This window comes from Apodemus sylvaticus, chromosome 8 (assembly GCF_947179515.1).
Source record: "Apodemus sylvaticus chromosome 8, mApoSyl1.1, whole genome shotgun sequence".
Lineage (NCBI taxonomy): Eukaryota > Metazoa > Chordata > Mammalia > Rodentia > Muridae > Apodemus > Apodemus sylvaticus.
The window spans coordinates 52777602-52799818 of NC_067479.1; the positions used below are offsets into that span (position 1 = coordinate 52777602).

General features: G+C 41.6%; 1 protein-coding gene across 1 annotated transcript in view; it reads right to left on the reverse strand.

The window, feature by feature from the left end:
• Positions 1 to 4189: 4189 nt before the first annotated feature.
• Positions 4190 to 22217, reverse strand: part of Htr2a (5-hydroxytryptamine receptor 2A) — a 68447-nt gene continuing 50419 nt past the window's right edge. Inside the window, exon 4 of the mRNA XM_052190955.1 lies at positions 4190 to 5658. Coding sequence (XP_052046915.1) covers positions 4856 to 5658 — 803 coding nt within the window. The 3' untranslated portion in view covers positions 4190 to 4855. The remainder of the gene's footprint in view (positions 5659 to 22217) is intronic.

Below are 22217 nucleotides of genomic sequence, written 5' to 3' on the forward strand. Positions count from 1 at the left end.
AAGACAATGACTGACTCTTATCCAGAAGCTAGCGGTAGCCAATAGTTCAGCAGAGGGATGGGCTCTGGGGGCTCCTTCCTGACCCACGATGCACTAGTGACAGGCCTACTGATGCGTGAGTCCAGCAGAGAAGGCCTCAGATGCTTCTCTGATCCAGACTGCAATGGCTGTCATGCCCAGGAGGTAGCATTTCAAAGACATTTGCTGCATCCCCTGGCTCTTACATTTTATTTCTTCTCCTTTTCCTCAGTGTTCCCTGAGTCTTACCAGGGGTGATTACAAAGGAGTCATGTTTAAGGTCAAGCCTCAGCCATCACTTATTCTGGGCCGCTAGAGCCGCTTGGTCTCTGCATGCAATTCCACTCACTGGAAAGAAATGCTTCTCTGATTAAGGCTAAGATTAGCATTTGTTTCCACCTAGGACTTAAGACCTGCTGGCATGTATTTTTTTTTACTGGATTATGATGCCAGGCATGAATTGCCTCCTGTGGAGTGAATCTCAAATCTAATCAGAGACTAGCTGGCTACCCTTGTTAACACAAAAACAACTCTGTTTTGTGAAGGCGATAAGAAATAGTTTATTCTGAAGCTAAAAAAAAAAAAAATATGAATGAGTACGGCCTGGGAACACTGATTTCAGTTACCCCAAATTCCATGTTCCAACATGGTAACATGCAGTAGCAAAACAAAAAAAAAATTAGATAAATCAAACATTTTAAAAATACATTGGTGAAAACAATTAAGTTGGAGGTTACAGCACAGCAGAGAAATCTCAGCTATAGACCTCCTAGGCAATCCAATGATCCTTAGTCTTCTTGTGAGTAGACACTGAGGTTTTGTTAAGCCAGTACATTCCAAAGGTATCTGTTAGTCCCAGGCTGTTAGAGGAGACACTGACCTGTTGAGGGGTCTAGATGGCCCATATAAATGCTATTGGCTCTGGACCTCTCCACAATCACCGTCCTCCTCTTTGGTCATCAAACTATAGGAAGGAATGGATCCCCCACTAAATAGAATTTCTCCTGGAATCTCTTGCTGGGAGAAGAAAATTCTCTTGTCCTGGGGACAAGCAAAGGAGTTTTTGTCAGCTAGAAAAGAAACTGATATCTTGGGGGAAGACTTACAGCCTGTTAGAGGCTGACGCAGGAGGAGCCAACGTTGCAGGAGAGACTGGAGCTGAGACCGTGACGGGCAGGACCCCACCTTTCCAGGACTGCTTCACCGTTTCCTTCTGAATCTCTTCATCCCTCTGCCCAGTGCAGCCACATTGAATGAATCCTCCTGTATTGTTTTTCACTATTAGTTTGGCTTTTTCAGTGGACTTATCAAGGATGATGGGCTGAATCTGGTTTGCTAGGCACACATTGTATGTGACCATAAATGTGGAGGGCAGTCTGGAAAGTGGGGCACACCCTGAGTCACTTCAGATGGGAACATTCTAGGGAGCCCGGTCGTGTGACTTTCTGGCCCATTTAATGATGCTACATGTCCCTGTTTAACTGTGGTTCCTGTGCGGGAGTGTGTGTTTGTGCATGTATGGCAATGCATATGTATACCTATGCACGTGTCTCTATGTCTTGGTTGTATCAGGAGTACACCGAGAATGTATACTTCTGGAAGCTGACTCATGACCCTTCAGCTGATGAAGTGGGTTCTAGTTTTGTGAGATGGCTGAAGCCAGAAACACAGGATGTTGCTTTCCAACCTTTCTCAACTTGAAGACCTGGGAGGTTTGGGGCAATTCCTTCTAGCAAACACAGCTCTTGAGTCACTTTTTTTTTTTTTTTTAGCGTACTTTATTTGCAATTAATCATTCATTCTTGAAATATTTTAGAGTAGATTAAAACCAGTACATAAAATAAATCTTCACTGTATTTGTTACATTATGGCACAGAATAACTTAACACTTTATAAATATGTTTCATCAGTGCACAAAATGGGAGAAGAACCCCTTTGCTAAAAGCAGCCCGGTAGCAATTTGGACCACAGTAGCATTTTTCAAAACTGACCATGAGATGGCGCTGTGGCCCAATAGATTATGTAAGCTTTAACTGAGTTTTTCTTAATTATGGAGTTGAAACCCTTAAGCCTAGAAGACTCTATCAATCAACTTAAAGAAGAGTGACGTTTGTTACTCTTTTAATAGTATTGGCTAGAAGTGAATCCTTTCATCATGGACCCATAAATCATTCAATAGTTATTTTTCCTCCCCACCGGGGAGAGGAGTGTATCTAAGAAGCCTTAGGCATCGAGAAGTACCAGACTGAAGAGAGGCCTAAAGTTACCATTTAACTTCAGATTAATAAACTGAACATAGACTGTTGTTTTCAACACCCTGATAGAATTGTGTTAAAATCTTTCCTTATATTTAAAGCATCTTCCAGTTTATTTAAAGTGTATCTCTGTTACACAGTAACCTCCTTTGGCAGTCATGGAAGGTCATAGGAATATCAGAACATGAATTCACATTTAGGTCAACATGATTCAAACATGCACATGTGTATGTTTTCACCACTTGCTCTTCTTCATATAAATATATAAATATTGAATAAAGTGCATGGGAACACGCCTGTACATATATACAGGTACACGTTTTCTTATGTACACTTTAAGAGATACTTACACAGAGAGAAAAGCCACATACACACTGGCAATATATGTGAAGTCAAAAGACACCTTTCAGCAGGGTTTATGTTCATTCTGATGAAGATTAAGTTCATGGGATAGAATCTGTAATCTTTTCCTTAGTAGTTTGGCATGTGCAGAGTTTTAAACTAAGGCAAAACACATTAGAGCAGACTTCTTAACACTTCTATTTTTATTAGTCAGAATGGTCTAATCATTAAGGAATAACTTCCTTCAAATACAACCTTGGAGCTTGTGACATATTATAAATTTTATGTCTGAAGCAATGACCATCAATCAAAGTGTCTGTAAAGGCATACTTAGGAAAACCTTAATTTCTGACTTATATAATGAAGCTTTCTACATTCTTGAATTCCTAAACCTGTAACATTTCCCAAAGGCATGCCGTGATAAGAATGTTTCAGCATTTTACCCTGTATCTGTCGTCCGTTTCAGCAGTAATGTGCAGTTCACTGGTGTGTATCACAGTGTCATGGTGGGTTAACTATTGCTGGCCTTTGTTAGTCTGTAGTAGCCATTTCTACTAAACATTTTGGTAACTGATATTTGCCTTTTAATTGGGAGTTAGTGTCTGTCAGAGCAAAATGAGTGTAGTTTTGGAGGGAAGGAACAAAAATGTTGCTTTAAATCTTGGTATTTATGAATTAGATCTGATATGCAGTGTTTATTTTTATGCATTGTGTGCAATCTTTGATTCAACTGGCATTTTTCCAATTCCTTGTTTGCTTGGCAAATATCTATAACCAAAGGGAAATATTGAAAAAAAATTCTCAAGAGTTGATACAAACCCTTTTCTGAATCAGGTAAGAAAGAAAATGAACTAAAATTCAATTGAATTTATAGATTCATTCTCAAAATGAATCTATATGCTTTTTAAATAACAACCAATTAAGTTATTGTTTTAAATGCAAAAATCTTATATATTTTATGTCTTTAATAACTAAGAAACTGCTCCACTCATAAGATACAGTCAACAGATCACTGTGGAACCAAGCTAACCCGGTTTTATAAATAATATAAATATATTAATCTAAAAGTATTTTTTTTTTAAAAAAAACAACGTGTATTTATTTCTGTAGTTTGGAGACAGGGTTTCATGCAGTCCACATTGGCCTCATACTAGATAAATAGCTGAGAAGGACTGAATTCCTTATCCTCTTGCCTGCACTTCCCAAGTGCTAGAATGACAGACACGCACCATGGTGTCTGCTTCTGCAGTGCTGGGATCCACGCTAGGATTTCCTGCGTGCTAGGCAAGCACTCTTTCAGCAACGGAGCTACATTCCCAGCTCTTTGAAAACATCAGTGTTACCTGATAACTGTCAATATGAAAGTCACTTGATTTTTTACAGAAATAGCCTAAGAAGCTACTGCTAACAGCGAGAGACCTGAGTTTAAGTTTAGCAGCGCCAGCCAACGCTTTGTACTGGTCACTGCTCAAAGGGCGCATGCACAACGCAGTCGTTCCCTAGTGAGTTACCAAATACCTCCAGGATGCTGTTTCTTTGAAGCAAGTTCTAGAACTGTACTTGGAAAACTTTGATAGTTTACAGAGAAGAAAATATACGAAACAAGACCACATTGCAAATTCAGGGAAAGCCCAAGAAGTAGAAGAGGAAGCAGCGCGTTATTGAATAACATTTAAAACCCTTCCTCATCTGAGAATTAATGACAAATGCAGCAAATGCCAGCGGTCTTGCGGAACATTTCAAAATGGCATCTATGAAAAAGCAAGAATGAAAAATATTGTCAAGTATTTCAATGAATTATATTAGCAATACAAATGTCATAATACTGTCTATTTTTCTTTTCAAAATATATGTCGTGGTGAATTTGAAACACTTTTTTTTTTAAAAAGAGGCTATTCATTATTTTCAGTATTTCTAGCTATTATTATATACAATAATAGGTCAACAACTCACTCCCATGCTACTCATCAACAATAGGGCAGCCAGGTTTCTATTTGACAATAGAAGTTAATTAGATGGATTTTATGTCTCATTACAATTATACAATAAAGGCCAATGATTTTTAAGATCTCACTGGCAATGTTAAAAGCATCATAACGCTCCTAGTTCAGATGCTGTCAGGACATTATAGTTGGTCCACTGGAGTAGTCTGATTTGACCTGAGCCTCCTGAGCCCCGCCCCCAGACACGGGTATAAACTTGTTCACATGCCCTGGGCGATCGTCACAGCATCCAGCTCATCACACACAGCTAACCTTTTCATTCACGGTTTCAATATTCTCTGTACAAGTCTCTTCTGAATGTTGTTTCCCTAGTGGAACCATGGAGCAGTCATTATCTGTCGGCTCGGCATCTTCCTGTGAGTCCTTCTTTTGTCCTACCTGGAGCTGACTAGACTTGTAGGCCAAGGATGGTATAGTGTTCACTAAAATTAACTGCAGTGGCTTTCTGTTTTCCTTGTACTGACACTGAATGTACCGTGAGAAGGCGGACCTGTAAGTTTTATTGAACAATGTATAGACCAGTGGATTGACGGCCGAGGAGAGATACCCAATCCAGACAAACACGTTGAGCAGGGCTCCGATGACGTTTTCATTGCAGGATTCTTTGCAGATGACGGCCATGATGTTGGTGATGAAGAATGGGCACCACATGACAACAAACAGGAAGAACACGATGCCCAGCACCTTGCATGCTTTCTGCTCATTGCTGATGGACTGCATCGTCCTTCGGCCTGCGTAGGAGCCTGGCTCTCTGTGGATCGACCGTTGGAAGAGCTTTTCCGATGACAGAGAACTCTGAGGGAGGAAACTGAAGGAGGCTAGTTTGGCTCGAGTGCTGAGGTCACTCACACACAGGGTGGCTTCCTTCTGAAGTGACTTGATAGTCAGGAAGTAGGTGATCACCATGATGGTTAGGGGGATGAAAAATGCCACAAAAGAGCCTATGAGGACAAAGTTGTCGTCGGCGAGCAGGCAGCTCCCCTCCTTAAAGACCTTCGAGTCATCCTGTAGGCCAAAGACCGGGATCGGCATGGATATACCTGGAAGAGGACCGGAAGTGAGATCAAAGGACTGAGTATATGAAGGAGAACACATTACCACATAACACTGCCTGGTCAAGGAATTAATGCCAACTTACTTTAAGAGTTTAATATATTACTGCAATTAAAGTTGGGCTAATTCTTATTCTATACTTTTCTAATCATATTTTACTTATTAACTGGAGAAAACACATGCAGAGGCAAATTGAAGCAAATAAAAATGACCACTAATACCATCATCTAGAGATCAACAGACTAACTGCAAGAACAGTTTATCGCTGCTTGTTTTAAGCATGTATCACACACAACAGACATGCAGAAATGCAATCATACATTCATGGACATATCCATACACCCACGCATGTACCCTCAGAATACATACATAACCACGCATGCACTGGGCAACAGGATGAGGAGAAACGCACTCACACACACACGTACCCACACCCACATGTACCCATTCACTAGGCAACAGGACGAGGTTCTACTTTATCTACATTTTTTTTAACTTTCCACTTTTATATATCAGCATTCCTTACTTCTTTTGTAAACTGATAAGCCTAACACATTTGCTTTCTAGCAAATTTGAAAAATATAAAAACAGTGAATAAAGGAAAATTGTATCTATTCTCACCACCAAGGTGCCTAGGTTACTTTTGCTTGCACAGAACTTTATGTGCAGTTTAAGACCTTCCTATCTCATTTAATATTTATTATAAAACCTTTGCTTGTTGAGACAGGGTCTTACACTAGCCTGGGATAGCCTTCAACTCACACCAATCCCCCTGCTTCAGCCTCTTGAGTTATATGAGCCACTATGGCCATTTAAAAAACTGAACATATATATTTTAAACTACTTTGAAAGAATTCTCTAATATTAATTTCGAGTAATTCAAATGAACTTGGGTTAGTTTTTAAAAAAGTTTTTAGTTCAAGAGAAATCTTAACATCTGCAAACCCCCAAAGAAAACAAAGGCAAATGACACCCCACGGAAGCCTCGAGCTTTTATAATTGTAAATTCAAGGCAAACATTGTTTCTTCCTGGGACCCTGGTTATTTTGAAGCGAACTTCACACATCATATGATTAAACACGACACATCTTATTATGTAGATCTAAAAGTGACACACTTTCAGAGAAACCTACAATTGCAGACAGGCTTTCTCCTAAAGGGAAATTTAGTGTTCCCTTCACATGATGAAATATAGAATTTGTGTTCAGACGTCCATTGTTCCATAGAAGTCATATTTTTTTTTTTTATAGCAGGACATCCATAAGGATGAGTTGCCGAAGACAAGGCAGCTGTAGACTTTTATGGTCTAATGTATGAGTTAGATCCAGAATGCTTATGGACATAACAATATGAGCGTACAGCCGGCCATTTGCTGTATATTCGGATTAGGGGCATCTATTACAGGCCTCCAGGTACACGGCTCAGACAGAGGGGATAGCAGTGAGAAAACGTCACAGTTGGCTCTAGTCATACTAATTTCTCTCCATAGTGATTCAACCCTACTTAGAGAAGTTTAGCTTGACCGTGATGTGAGGTTTTGTTCCCTTTTAGGAGCTACAGATTCTGAGGGAGTCTGGTTAGGCCAAAGCAATCATGGTGTAGTTATTATTCTGTTATTTTCTCTGCCACAGGATTAGAAACATTCTCCCGTCTGAACACAGGAGAAGAAGCAACTGTACCGCCTAGTTCAAGCTTGCTTCTTTCACTAAAGGACGCTCAGAGAAAAGCTATTTCCTGTCCACACTGGCCTGTATTTCCGGTTTCCCGAGTTGTGTGACAGAGCACCCTTGGTTTTACTTCCACTCTGTAGCCCAAGATGCGGCTCTCAGGCCGGCTCATTCCAGAGCCGCCGTTTAACCCTTGCCTTGCCACCCAACAGGAAAATAGTTTCCTTTGAGGATGAATAATACAAACTGCATGGCAGCGGAGGCAGCGGCAGCAACCTCGAGGAGAAAAACAACAACGAGGAGAAAAAACAGCCAAACTCTTCATGGTCAGAACAGAGTTTCACTATCTGCAAACACATGTATGACTGTCCTAACATCCAGCTGGTAGAAGGGACAGCAACTGGACCTTAATGTAATATTTGACAAGAATGCCTCTCTGCTCCCTGGCCTGCGAGTTTGTGTGTATGTGTGTGCACATGCATGTGTGTAAGTGTGTGTATGTGTGTGTGTGTGTGTGTGTCAGAGAGAGAGAGAAAGAGAGAGGGAGGGAGGGAAAGAGGGAGGGAGAGGGAGAGAGACAGAGAGAGAGAAAGAGAGAGGGAGAGAGAGGGAGAGAGGGAGGGAGAGGGAGAGAGGGAGAGAGGGAGGGAGAGAGGGAGAGGGAGGGAAGGAGGGAAGGAGGGAAGGAGGGAGAGAGAATGAGAACAGGTTAAACATGCAGAACACTAGCCTGGTGAGATAGCATAACAAATGGCAAAGCAGGTGGGAATAATTTTTGTGTGTGGAATTATTCAGAAAAATGATTATCAACATTATTTTGTTCTAATCTATTTTTGCTCAGTTTTTCTATGTTAGCCTTTATATAATAGAGTTCATAAACCATAAGAAGCAAAATAGTCTTTTGACTGTTCACTATTGGTTATGCTGTGATGATGTAATTATCAGCTTCTGCCAGGGTCGTGGGAGGTCTCGATCAATTTTAATTTGGTACAGCTAGCACTGTTGATTACTTTTCTAATGTGATGGATTATAGCCATTACTATTAGTCATGATGCATATAAACAAAATATCAACTGTCCACAGAGGTGTATGATTTTGTTATTAAACTCTTGGGTGTTCATTTTCTTGATTAACACAAAGGAAGTTCCTACCTAGAAAGCCTTCTTGCCCTGTTATTCATGACCTGGTAATGAGTGGCCATTTTCACCAGACCAGAATGTAAGACAGCTGAAAATACCCAATCTTTCAATCATTTGGACTTTGTAACTGTGTCTTGGGTTGGGAAACACACACACACTATACACTCCCTATGGGATATTTTGATTTCGGCAGCCATGGAAGGAGAGGGTGATGGAACCACTCACATGGACACAGATTTTCCCTCTAAAATGTGTGAGGGAGAGACTTGCCTGACAGGAAGAGATACTGGCAGATCTTAGTCAGCATTGTTTTGTGCTTGGAGAGGACATCTTGATTTGGATGGGGAGAATTGAGTTCACAGGTTTTTACATGGCTAATAAAACTATCCTGACTACTGCTGCGTACCATTTGTTTTCAGTGTTTCTTCCTGATTAAGGGTGGCCCACAAATACTTTTAAAAAGACCAGTCAGAAAGTTAAAGCAGCATTCTAGAAAGGGGAAGAAACTTTTGTCAAGGAATAAAGGCATCTACATAGGCATTGTGTGTGTGAAGAGGGGCTCAGAAGCTGCTCCTGCCAAGAGAACCGAAGAGCCCTGGCTGATAGCCAGGAGTACGGCCACAGTCCTCTCAAGGGCATTAATTTTCTGGCTGCTTTCTTTGATAATAGTGGCTTTTGGAGACCTGACATCTTCTCTCACTTGAGATTTCTGCATATTGAGCATTTTGCTTTATGAGCAAACAGACCGTAGCTTGAACTACGGTACTTTGCATTTTGTTTAATAATTTTTTTCCCCTGAGGAGTAGGAGACAGCAATCAAAATGCACTAAAGGTATTAGATCTTCTGTGCACAGTTCTTATTCCTCTGCATTAAAATTCAGATAGTGAAGTGAACACCGGGGAATCACGGGCACTAAGAACACAAAGGTTTTGGTGGGAGTTCTCTTTGAGCTCAGCTCACTGCTAACTATGCTCATAAAGTTCACCAATCCAGTTAACATCTTACCATGGGCTAAAGTATCATAATTCTGAACTACCAGTTATGACAGATGGGCTCTCCTTGTAAGCCTACACTTTTGTGATTTAGGATCTTGGAACTAATAGTTCTTTTGTGGCAAGTACTTTTCTCTTGAATCAAGAAGTTTGAAGTACTAGGTAGCAAGGGTCTCATAGGAAATGAAACACCGAGAGTCAATATAAGGGGCTTTCAGTGGATAGAGAGCAGAGAAGATGGAAACAGATATTTCAGGACCCTGAGGAAAGTTTTGAGTCAAGGGTTTCAATTTCCCTCAGATTGTTACCTTTCCTTTGCATTTGAACACTTGCCTTAAAAAAAAGTATAAGAGGGGATTTGCTAGCAGTTTGGCAGAAAACATCATATAAGTCAGTGCTGCAGGATAATGCTGCAAGGAAAGAGGAATTAAAGATACATGGGAAAACTGGAACGGGAAATGGCCCTCATCAACCTGTCAGCTCCAGTACGTGGCAACATGTCAAGATATGCTACACACATGCATCCACTCTACACTGAGATTTTTACAAGTTGGATAAAAATGACCCAGACTACCCTAAGGGCTGATAAGAATTTCACCACACAGAGATGAAAATTGGTCCTAGCAAGCTTATGCAACTTACTTAGCACAGAAATTTAGTGACAAAATTAAGACATCAGTTTCTTATTTTTATGGCTGATATTTTAAAAATATGTTATTTTTATAGGAGTTATAAAATTATGGCTATATATGAGCTTATTAATGTTGGTTTCAGAAAGTCCCCCAAACTTACTGACATAGATACATATTTATACACAGTCTATGAGAAATATAGAACTTTCAATTAGATTATCTGAATACTTTTGCCAACCAACCTTGATAATTACTACTGAATTTCACTAATGTTACACACTATGCATACACACACATTCACATGCCTACACATATGTACACGCATACACACATATCATACATACATACATATTACACACACACACACACACCTTCAGTGATTCTCTGAAATTTGAATTGCCATTTTTAATCTCAAATTAAGTTTCCTCCAGCGAGACATTACATTTTTAAGGCTAGAAATGAGAAAGACAACTTAAAATCCTCACTTGCTCTATCTAACAGTTGCTTTCAACTCTGGTTGCATATTATAGTAACCCAGGAAGTTTTTTAAAATTATGTGCCTGTGCCTCATCCCAAGAGCAAGTTATAGGCTTTAAGAAATATGAACGGCCAGGCTCTGCCCTGACACTGAGACAGAAGCCATGCCAGTGACCTCCAAAAGCTTCAACGTGCAGCACAGAGGCTACCTTATCATAGATTCTAGGTTCAGTGGCTCCTGGTTCTGCTGGCCCCACTGTAGAGAAGAGGTTGTGCTTAAATACTGCACCCAACCAATGGACAGAAGCGGCTGACCCCTATGGCTGAATTAGGGAAAGGCAGAAAGAAGCTGAGGAGGAGGGTGACCCTGTAGGAGGACCACTGGTCTCAATGAATCTGGATCCTTGAGATCTCTCAAACACTGGACCACCAAACAGGCAGCCTACACCAGCTGACATGAGGCTCCCGACACACAGCAGAGGACTGCCATGTCTGTGTTCAATCAGAGATGATGCACCTAACCCTCAAGAGACTGGAGGTCCCAGGGAGGTTAGAGGTCAGGTGGGGTGAGGGCAGGGACATCCTCGTGGAATACAGGGGTGGAGAGGAGGTATGGGATGTGGAGCAGTTGGGGGCGGGATGAGGAGGATAAAATCTGGAGTGTAAAAAAACAAAAAGCAAAAAAAAAAACACCCTGTGACATTTCCCACTGAAAGCTTGGTTGAATTCTGACTTGGAGATGCAGGTTGTTGGCTCTCACTTCAACACCTGTCTGCGCGTTTCCGGTTCCGGGGATGCTTTATTTGCATCTGCCATGTTTGCCCTTGGAGAATACGAGTGTCTGAATCATATCATATAGTTGAAATCATTTGAAAGTTATTATTAAAAACTCATCCATTATTTCCGTGAGGAGGACACATAGGCCGCATCATGTGTGTGGGCATCAGAGAACAATTGCGTGGTGTTGGTTCTCTCGTCCTGCTGTCAGTTCTGGGGACCGAACTTAGGTCTCAGGCTTATTCTGCAAGCACTTTTGCCTACTGAGCCATCTCAGACAAATTATTATTTTTTCTATTTTTTTAATTTATTGATATATTTATTTACATTTCAAATGATTTCCCCTTTTCTGGACCCCCACTCCCCAAAAGTCCCATCAGTCCCCTTCCTTCCCCCTGTTTTCCCACCCAACCCTTCCCACTTCCCTGTTCTGATTTTGCTCTATACTGCTTCACTGAGTCTTTTCAGAACCAGGGACCACTCCTCCGTTCTTCTTGTACCTCATTTGATGTATGGATTATGTTTGGGGTATTCCAGTTTTCTAGGTTAATATCCACTTATTAGTGAGTGCATACCATGATGATTCATCTTTTGAGTCTGGGTTACCTCACTTAGTATGATATTCTCCAGCTCCATCCATTTGCCTAAGAATTTCATGAATTCATTGTTTCTATATACACATTGTGTATATATACCACATTTTTTTGCATCCACTCTTCTGTTGAGGGATACCTGGGTTCTTTCCAACTTCTGGCAATTATAAATAGGGCTGCTATGAACATAGTGGAACATGTATCCTTATTACATGCTGGGGAATCTTTTGGGTATATGCCCAGGAGTGGTATAGCAGGATCTTCTGGAAGTGAGGTGCCCAGTTTTCTGAGGAACCGCCAGACTGATTTCCAGAGTGGTTGTACCAATTTGCAACCCACCAGCAGTGGAGGAGTGTTCCTCTTTCTCCACATCCTCGCCAACACCTGCTGTCTCCTGAATTTTTAATCTTAGCCATTCTGACTGGTGTAAGGTGAAATCTCAGGGTTGTTTTGATTTGCATTTCCCTAATGACTAATGAAGTTGAGCATTTTTTAAGGTGTTTCTCTGCCATCCGAAGTTCTTCAGGTGAGAATTCTTTGTTTAACTCTGTACCCCATTTTTTAATAGGGTTGTTTGGTTTTCTGGAGTCTAACTTCTTGAGTTCTTTATATATATTGGATATTAGCCCTCTATCTGATGTAGGATTGGTGAAGATCTTTTCCCAATTTGTTGGTTGCTGATTTGTCCTTTTGAGGGTGCCCTTTGCCGTACTTCACAGAGTTAGAAAGAGCAATTGTCAAATTCATCTGGAATAACAAAAAACCCAGGATAGCTAAAACTATTCTCAGCAACAAAAGAAATTCTGGGGGAATCAGTATCCCTGACCTCAAGCAATACTACAGAGCAATAGTGTTAAAAACTGCATGGTATTGGTACAGTGATAGGCAGGCAGATCAATGGAACAGGATTGAAGATCCAGAAATGAACCCACACACCTATGGCCACTTGATCCTCAACAAAGGGGCTGAAAACATCCAATGGAAAAAAGATAGCCTTTTCAACAAATGGTGCTGGTTCAACTGGAGGTCAGCATGCAGAAGAATGCGAATTGATCCATCCTTGTCTCCTTGTACTAAGCTCAAATCCAAATGGATCAAGGACCTCCACATAAAGCCAGACACTCTGAAGCTAATAGAAAAGAAACTGGGGAAGACCCTTGAGGACATCGGTATAGGGAGAAAGTTTCTGAACAGAACACCAATAGCATATGCTCTAAGATCAAGAATTGACAAATGGGACCTCATAAAATTACAAAGTTTCTGTACGGCTGAGACAAATTATTATAACCTTGATTTGCTGTTGAAAGCACAAATCATAAAGGAACTTTGGGTGATGACTATGTAAATTAATCTGGTTTTATTATCCTATATCATATGCATGTCTCAAAACTCACTTTATATCACATACACACATTTGTTATGATTTTCTAACAAAGCATTAATAATAAAACTCAAAATTTTATATGCTGCACTTTCTTTTTTAATAATCATATAGTTATCCAACATTACCAAGAGTTCTTTTCTTAGCTTAGTATTTAGCAACATGCTCATAAGCAACAATTTATTTAGATAAAGGTCATGCCTCGTCACATTATTGAACTCCCCCCCTTTTTATAGCTTCCTTGAATTTCTATTGTGGACAGGTTTCTTGAAAAAGTTTTGCATGTGACATGTCTAGTCTTGGACACTCTCATCTACAAGGTAAGTGTAGAAACAGTCTTGGTGTCTGGAAAGCTAGGGTGTGGCAGCTGTGTGCCCATACAAGCCATGTCTATGGGAAGTCAAATGGGCCAACACACTGGATTAACCATACTACACCAAACAGAACCCTCAATGTTCCTACTGCTCAGGCAATTGCCAACCATTCAGCTCTCCCTAGGAGGACTTTGCAATTGGTCTTCACGTAACTACTCACATTCCTAAAGTTTCACATAATTGTCCAACCTTTTCTCTTTGAGTCTTTGAGCTGTTCAGAATAGCCTTGCATGTGGCTTGCCTTTTCCGTTGGTTGCGTAGTGATCTGAGATGTTCTGAAACCTTACCTCCTCTCACAAGTGTCTCCTCCTAATGACTGGGTTGATATAAGTGGTGGTATCCTATTGTTAGCATGAGGTGTCCCTTTTTGCATATCTAGAATACACTGGAGGGTTGGTTTTAACCCAAATTCAAATGGCAGTGGATAGAGGTGAGTCCAGGTGGACCCTTGGCTGCTGTGAAAGAGAAGCCACAGGGAATAGCGTAGGATGTTAGGCTGAGAGTAAGATGATAAATATATACTGGTATGTTATTAAAAGTCTCGAGCATCAAGGGATACTGTAAATAGTAACAGGAGATACAGAGACTCACAGCTCGTTTCCCTTCTGATCCAGTTCTGCCTACTTCTTCCAGTGCTTCATGAACTGCTGTTTGCATTTCCAGGATTCCTGCTAAGCAGGGACTTAGGTGAGGCAACCAGTTGGACATCTGGGGGTGGGCCACCTGTCTCATGGCTCCATTTGCATAGAAAGAACAAGAGTTATTTTGTGTGATTACCAAGTACGCTATTGGGCTGCAGATGGAGACGGAGTTTCCAAGCTGCCTCCTCCATTACTTTCAAGGCATTTCCCAAGGCAGATACTTCATGAAAACTTTCCAAATCATTCTCTCTCTGTCAAGGATGCTGTTCTAACTCTGCACTCCTTGTTGACTCCCTAAATATTTGCATGGTGTTTCCAACACCTTAGCTATATATATATATTTGATTTTAGAAATATCATTACATGTGTAGGATGGTAATCTTATTAATAGCAGAGATACTTTTTCTTAAGCACTTATTATAAGTTCAGAACTCAGGTAAAAGCCTGAGGGACTGGGAACCAAGCACTATAAGTGGGAGTAGGGGGGAGGGAGATGGACTGGGAACCCATTTTATAGACACACATTTTTTATTCACACATTTTATAGACACATCTTGGAATTACTGGATAATTTCATAGTGTTTCCCTTCATTGCTTCTGGGAAAACACAGTAATGAGGTGTTAATTAGTCACACAAGGCAGAAGAAAACAAAGTGGACATTTATGGGAGACAGAAGAGCAACCCACAGGATGGGGCAGCACAGAACAGACTACGTGAACAGCCAGGACCACAGGGATCACGGGGATGGGTGTAGGCAGAAACATGTGGAAATCAGCCACCTCACTTTTCTTCCTTATTTTTCTGATTCCTGGCCCATTACTTTGCTAAAAACTGTTTCTCAGGTAACTTTATTAGTGGGAAACTAGAGAGTCATATAGTAGGGAAAGAGCATATTTGAAACAGAAGACTGTATTTAAAGACAGTATTTAAAGCAGAAGTTTGTCTCCTGACTGCTCAACTTTAGCTGTTGTGACCTCAGGCTGTGGAATTTTAATGATTCAACCTTCAAGGTATGGATATTAAGGAGAGAAATCTCCCCTCATCTTCATGTAGGACTTTGATGAGGAAATAGTGATACACTGCCTTAGGATTATTTTTGTAAACTTCCAAGATTTATTTAGATGAGAGCAATTACAATTCACTTCATGCTGGGTGAAATTCTGTAGGTAATACAAAGGGCATATGTGAAACTTGAGGAAGCCTGGGATCTTAGAGAGGAAATTAAATGTGCATACATGATTTATTAAGGAGACAGTGCAGGAGGAAATGAAGCAAAACAGAAGACACAGATAAGTACAGCTGAGTGATGGTGGAGTGGGGTGGCCAGAGTGAGTTCACATTTCCGGGAGAGAGTCATGTGGGAAACAGCTGCTGAGTTGTCCCTGTGCTGAATAACATCTGGATGGGATTCTGAACCAAGGCACGACCCAGGATGGGGTCTTTGTGCATCCTGGCAGAGGAGCACCTGGCCTTGTGCATCCCAGGAGGCAGCACCTGGCCGTGTGTATCTTGGCATGGGCGTACCTGGCCTCCCTGTGGGCTAAGACAATCGCCAGTTCACTGTGCCGTTGCAAGCTCAGAAACACATGCACACATTTCCTTTGTTTTGTTTCTGTTTTCTTTTCTTTTCAAGTTTTTGTGCAAGAGCCAATGCTCACCAAATATGTCCCCAATGAGCTACAAAACTGAGTTTCATGCTTATGTCTTGTTTCTTATAGACACTGAGTGGGTCCTCTATCTGCATCAGCAATCAGTTTTGGTCATTTATCCATCAATCAAATAAATGTTCAATTGAGTCCCCACTGAATGAGATACTTAGGAATTCAAGAAGAAGAGAGGGCTTTACTATGATCAATTACTTTGTAATCCAAGCCCTCTTGCTGTCATCAATCCCAGAAAAAGTTGTGGGAGGGGAAGATTGTCTATCAAGCTTTTGTTTTAGAGAGCTTAAAGTATCTATTGCTTCAGTAATTCAAAAGAGAGCTTTAAAAGCAGTTTTTATTGATTCATTTAACGATAAAATATTACGTATTAGCACAAATAGTATATTTTAAACAATCCACCCCCTGTATTTCCCCAAACAAATGTGATGTGGCAATGTCTTATAAGTGAAAATCTGTCTGCTGTCTTTCACAGAACATGGCGGATTGGCAGAGTTTATCTATTAGCTTCAGTCTTTGTGTTTCACTAAGTCTTGTATTGGGAAATTGCTCCCTGTTCTCATAAGAGGCTGAGCCAGAAGGAAGGCAACCATCATCTTGAAAATAGCATTGACCCCTTTGGACTTCCTGAGAGAGTCCTTGGGATTCCTGAAGTCCCACACAGCACCCTGAAGGCCACTAGTGTAAGAGAGAAAAACAGCTTATATTAGAAAAGTCCAGTTTTGCTCCCCTGTTATTTGAAGTGAGCCTCTTCTCTGAGTTTCTTCTATAAAATGAGGATTGTTTGGTAATGTCCCTTAAAAGGATTGTCATCAGGAATAGAAATGAGACTCGCTGTACCATTAGTGGCAATTGTGGTGCTGTCTAACAGCTGGCAAAGACACGAGTGCTTCGTAAGCTCCCTTAGTGCCCAGAGTTCTTCATTCTGTCTGAAATCCCCACCGTAGCCCAGACCTCCAGCTGCACTTATCTGGTTCCAAGAGAAATGCTATCATTTTTATAACTTAGTTTGGAGATGTGTGCATAGCTTAACACCTCTGCACACAGGCTTCTATTAACATCAAACCATTAACCACCCAAGAGAGGCCCCTTCAGAGCAAGACTGTATTCTCGCATGGCAACAGAAGTGCTGAACATATTATTCTCTGGGGTAGAAGCAATGGTGTCAGCCACCAACACTAAATAATGGGTGCAAAAATTGGCTATGACTAAGATAACACATGATGAGTCAGATTCGCAGAGCAAGGATAAGAGAAATGTCTACTCGGGGCCTTTCTCTGTGGGCCTTATGACAAGTGGGATTCCTTGGGTGACACTAATGTTCGTGGGAATCAGCATGAGTGACCCTCTTTCTATGAAGCTCCCAATGAAAGATCTGCATTGTCTTCGTTGTTGGTCAAAGTGTTTGGATTTAAGAAATGGAAATGGATTCTGGCTGATGTAGCAGAAACTGAGCTTAGTAAAGTGATACTGAGCACGTCAAAGGATGTGGGAGAGGACTGGGCTCCAGGCTACAATCTCAGAAATAAAATTATACTGTAGATACAACCAGTGGGTGAAGAACATTTCCTGCTCATGGAAGTTCCCCTTCTGAACTCGGGTCTCAGGGGCTCAGTCCCGGGCACTAGGTGGGAAGAGATGTGCGAAGCAGTACCTGGTACCAGGTGTGAGCCTTCCACCCCCAGGCGACTGCTTTATCTTATTCGTTCACTTCACTCCTTCCCAAGTCCAAATTTGACCAGTGTGGTCCTACTGGCTCCAAGTCGGTCTCAGGAAAAGCTGGCAATCAGAGTTCTGAAACGATTTGGAGTTCTCATGAACCTCCTCTAAATGTTGAAATCATGCCGAGAACGGCCATAGCTCTGGAGTGCAGGGGCTGGCACCCACTGCCAACATGAAGTATGACACATAGCTGCTGTAATGGCTTATTTCACAAGTGTTGATTCCACAATTTCTGTTGTTTGACCCATTTCCCATGTTTGTTGGGTTTTACTGTGACTTTTGCAGTTAGAATAGGGTCAAGTATTTAATACTTAAAAAAAAAAAATAGGGCTCCCAAGTGGCTAAATTGGTAAATTACCTACTATACAAGCACAAAGGCCTGAGTTAAGAACCCCGGAGTCCGCATAGAAAATCTGGCACTAGACACTCCCACATATGTTGCAGTTGTAGCTTTATCTTCTTGTGGGACCCCCAACAGTGGGAGCAAGAGCTTCCTCTGATTTGGCTGCCTGCCTTTGGGACCCTTTGCCCCTACTGGGCTGTCTTGTCTACCCTTAGAAGAGGAGATGCCTAATCTAACTGCAATTTGATATGGCATGGCTGGTGGATATCCACAGGGGCTGGACCTTCTCTGAAGAGAAAAGAAGGTGGAGAGGATGGGGGGGGGGGCTATAGAGATGAGAGGGAGGTGCTGGAAGGAGAGGAGGCAGGGGAAACTGATGGTGGGATGTAAACAAAACGATATAAGAAAAATCTAGGCACAGTAGCGCAAACTGTAACCTCAGAACTGGAAGGTAGGGATGAGATGAAAATATCCCTGGAACTCGTTGGGCTGCAAACCTGGATGAATCTATGGGCTCCAGGTTCAACAGAGACTCTGGCTGTCATGGAAGATGACTTAGTGGGTAAGAATATTTTCTGGATGAAGGCCTCAGTTTAAATCCCCAGTTTGTACCTTAAAAAATTTGGTCATGCATGTCTGTAAAACTGGCACAATGTTGAGGATGGAGACAAGATTACTGGGGCCTTCTGGCCAGCAGCCTAGCTTCAGGCCCAGTGAGACCTTGTGTCAAAGGAATAGGGTAGGGAATAATGAAGGAAGATACCCAAGGTCCTCCTCTCTCTTCCCTACATTCATATGTCATTCATACCTGAATACGCACACAAACACAGACAGATACACATATGAGAGAGACATACACACGTAGAAACATACATACATACACAGACACACCAATACACACCAGAGATGCGCACACATACACACATACACACACACACACACCAGCCAATGTAGAAACAGATCCCTCAATAACAACTACAAACTCAGATGCTTCCAGAGCCAGTGTTTATAATTCCGTAACACACCTGAGCTGTGAGGCGGCTGGAGGATGGTTCAGAGACCGGTGCTTGGTAAATGATAATATCTGTGCAATCAGGTTCAATTAATAGGAAAACTGAGACACACTGTACAAGCAAAACAAAATGTGTCTGTGGGCTAGCTACACTTTTCCATTTTGTTATTAGTTTGGCAGGCTTAGAGCTTTAGAGGATTTCTCTTGAGTTCTTTTTTAATTCACATGCCTGTGGGCTTTTCACCTTGGCCTTACTCTTGGAGTCATTGTCTCTGTCCTGATAAACTGACACCATTTCTACCACAAGGCTCAAAGTGGCTTTTTATTTGGTTCCTAAATCCTGAGATCAGCTGGGCTTGTTCTCGGCTTCATTTCAGATTCATGCCCTTGGGCTCAGAAAACACCACTTTTCACACAGATAGGTAAATTCTCAATTTGACAGTGCCTTCTCGGGACCTGAAAAGTCCCTAACTAGCAACTTCATCTTCTAACTCCAGCCGCACTTCAGCATTTCCCTTCTGCCTTAGCTGTGCTTGAGCTCCCAGCATTCTGGAAGCTTCTTTATGATTTCATCTTTCAATGGCCTGTCTAATTAGCTCAGACCCTCACACTTTAAATCCAGCTCAGGGTGAAGAACTCCGAGTTTCACTTTTTCTTGAGTTCTATTTGCCACGAGTTGAGTAACAGGAAAGATACTGCTCACCAAAGAGGTCATCGCCCCTCTGTCTTCCACTCTGACATGTTAGCTCAGGGATTTGGAGGGAGATTTATTTATTTTTCTACACTGGAGAAACTTTCCTGGGCTCTCTAATCCCTACTTGTGGAGGCTCTAGCTTCTCCAGTCTAAGTATGCTATTAGGCTCTCAGAAAGAGGCACTGGCTTCAAGTTAAAAAAGCACCTTTGATGGAGTTTATCTGGTTGTTACCCAGAAGACTGAGTATAGCTTTCTTGCAAAGAGCTCAATAGAGCTTAATGGTCATCGAACAGAATGGCTTTCCTCTATCTTCAACGCTTTGTGCAAATATACACTCAAAGGTAACAGGCAGGGGAAAATGATTCACAAGGTGTCCAGCTCTGCGTAGGTCATCACAGATGGCCTACCAAAGGAGGAGATGACAGGGTAGGAGGTATCCTTCCCATTTTATGAAGAAAACACAGAGGCCAATACAGCCTATGGCTTTCTATTACCCTTAGAGCTAACGCATGGATGAATTAGAAATGCAAGCTAGGTCTGATCTACTTTATTTTCCCATAACTCAAATGCTTTAGGACCTTGGCCTGGTGGATGTTAGTCTTGTCTGGTTTAACTAGGCTGTTGTGTGGCAATTGGAAGGAGTTTTCATGGATCCCTTGACAACTTGAGGTTTATTAGCATTTTCATGACTCTCGTTTTATGGCCAATGCTTCTGGGTTCTGAGGATTAAGTGCATTCACTTGTGGGAGCATTGAGATGCATATGGAAATTATTCAAGATTTCACATTACTTAAACATGGGTGGAGGAGCAGAAAGAAAGAGTTAGAAAACAGTAACAAACCAAACCTCCACCCCAGGAGCAGGGCACTGTCACAATCAGGAAGATGCAGGGACCGAGGCACCTGCTTGACCTCACAGTCTTGCATCTCCTACCTTTGCATTAGCCTAGGAAATGGCACTGCTGTGTGTATATACTCAGCTCAAGAACATAGGGGAAACATTTTCCTTATGTTCCCCGTGAGTATCCTAACAGTGCTAGGAACTCATTGTACCCTGCGGGGTACTTAGTGACCAAGTCTACCTTTCTGTTCCCATCGCTAGACCTGCACTGAAAACCTTTTGGACTCATGTTTGATCTTCCCCCACTATTCTTACTGCTTCAAGTCCTGTCTATATATTCTTGGGCCTCCATGGTGTGCACCAGCCTTCCTCTCTTCCACCACTCTCTGCCTTCTGGAAGATCCTAGAGCTTTACTGTTGGCTTCTCTGTTTGACTGCTTGCTTCATTTTTGTCATGGGACTTGCTGGTCCCACTGCCAGGACACTTTCTCCATTGATACTCACATAGCCCTGTCCTTAGGATTGTGTAGCCTCACAAATACCCTCTCATTGGAGGTCCCCTCCTGACCACTAAGCCTGAACTGGCTCGGATCACCCCTGAGCTTGGTTTCTGGTTGGCCTCCTCTTAAGCAGTCACCACATACTGAGGCCACTTTATTGGTCTATTTGTTCACTTGGTGGGTGTCTGTCTTCATGAATGTGAGCTCCATTGGAGCAGAGATTCTTCCTAAGGCCATGCCCAGCACACGGTGCTTAAATAACGTTTCCGGAATAAATGACCAAGAAAATGAACCAAAGCCTTTATGACTAACTGGTAGACTCTCTCATCTTAGCAACAGACCTAAGAGACTGCCCAAATATAGGTCTTTTGAGGGTTGATAATTTCGGCAGCTTGAACTTCATAGAAGATGCAGATAAAGATATTAATTTGAGAATCCTCTATTTAATCTCTCTATTAGAGAATCCTCTAATTTGTGTTGTTCGTAATATTCCAGCTGATATAATTCTCTTTATGCTTCTGACCTAACACTGTACTGGGAGAAGTTGTCATGGGGTCGTCACAACAACTACATACCCACTTTAAAGCAGAATGGGAAATACTGAGGGACAAGAGACAAGGGTAATGGGGGTGAATATGAGCAAAATAATGAGACATATGCATATATATATGTATATACAAAAAATGTCATAAGAAAATGGTATATTATATAACTAAAAATTAATTTAAAAATCACATTAGAAGCAAATATTTTATGAAACTTACTATGTTCCAGACTTGCTCTAAGTGCTATTTGCAAATTAGCTTGATTATTCCTCATAGCAACCCTGTGCTGTAACCTTATCTCTATTTGCTGATGAGAAAGTAGAGAGACAGAGGTTAAACAGCTTGCCCAAGGTCACCCAGTGAGTGGCTGAATTAGAATTTTGACCTATACTCAATCTGGCTCTATAGCCTTTGTTCTTTTACACTGTGTGGCTCCAGTATAACAATTTAGACACGAGATGTGCAGGTTTAGGGGTAAGTTCTCTCCCTTTGAAGAGTTGAGGTGGTCAGGCCTGCCTCTTGAGTTCTAAATCCTCAGGTTGTAGCAGCCTAG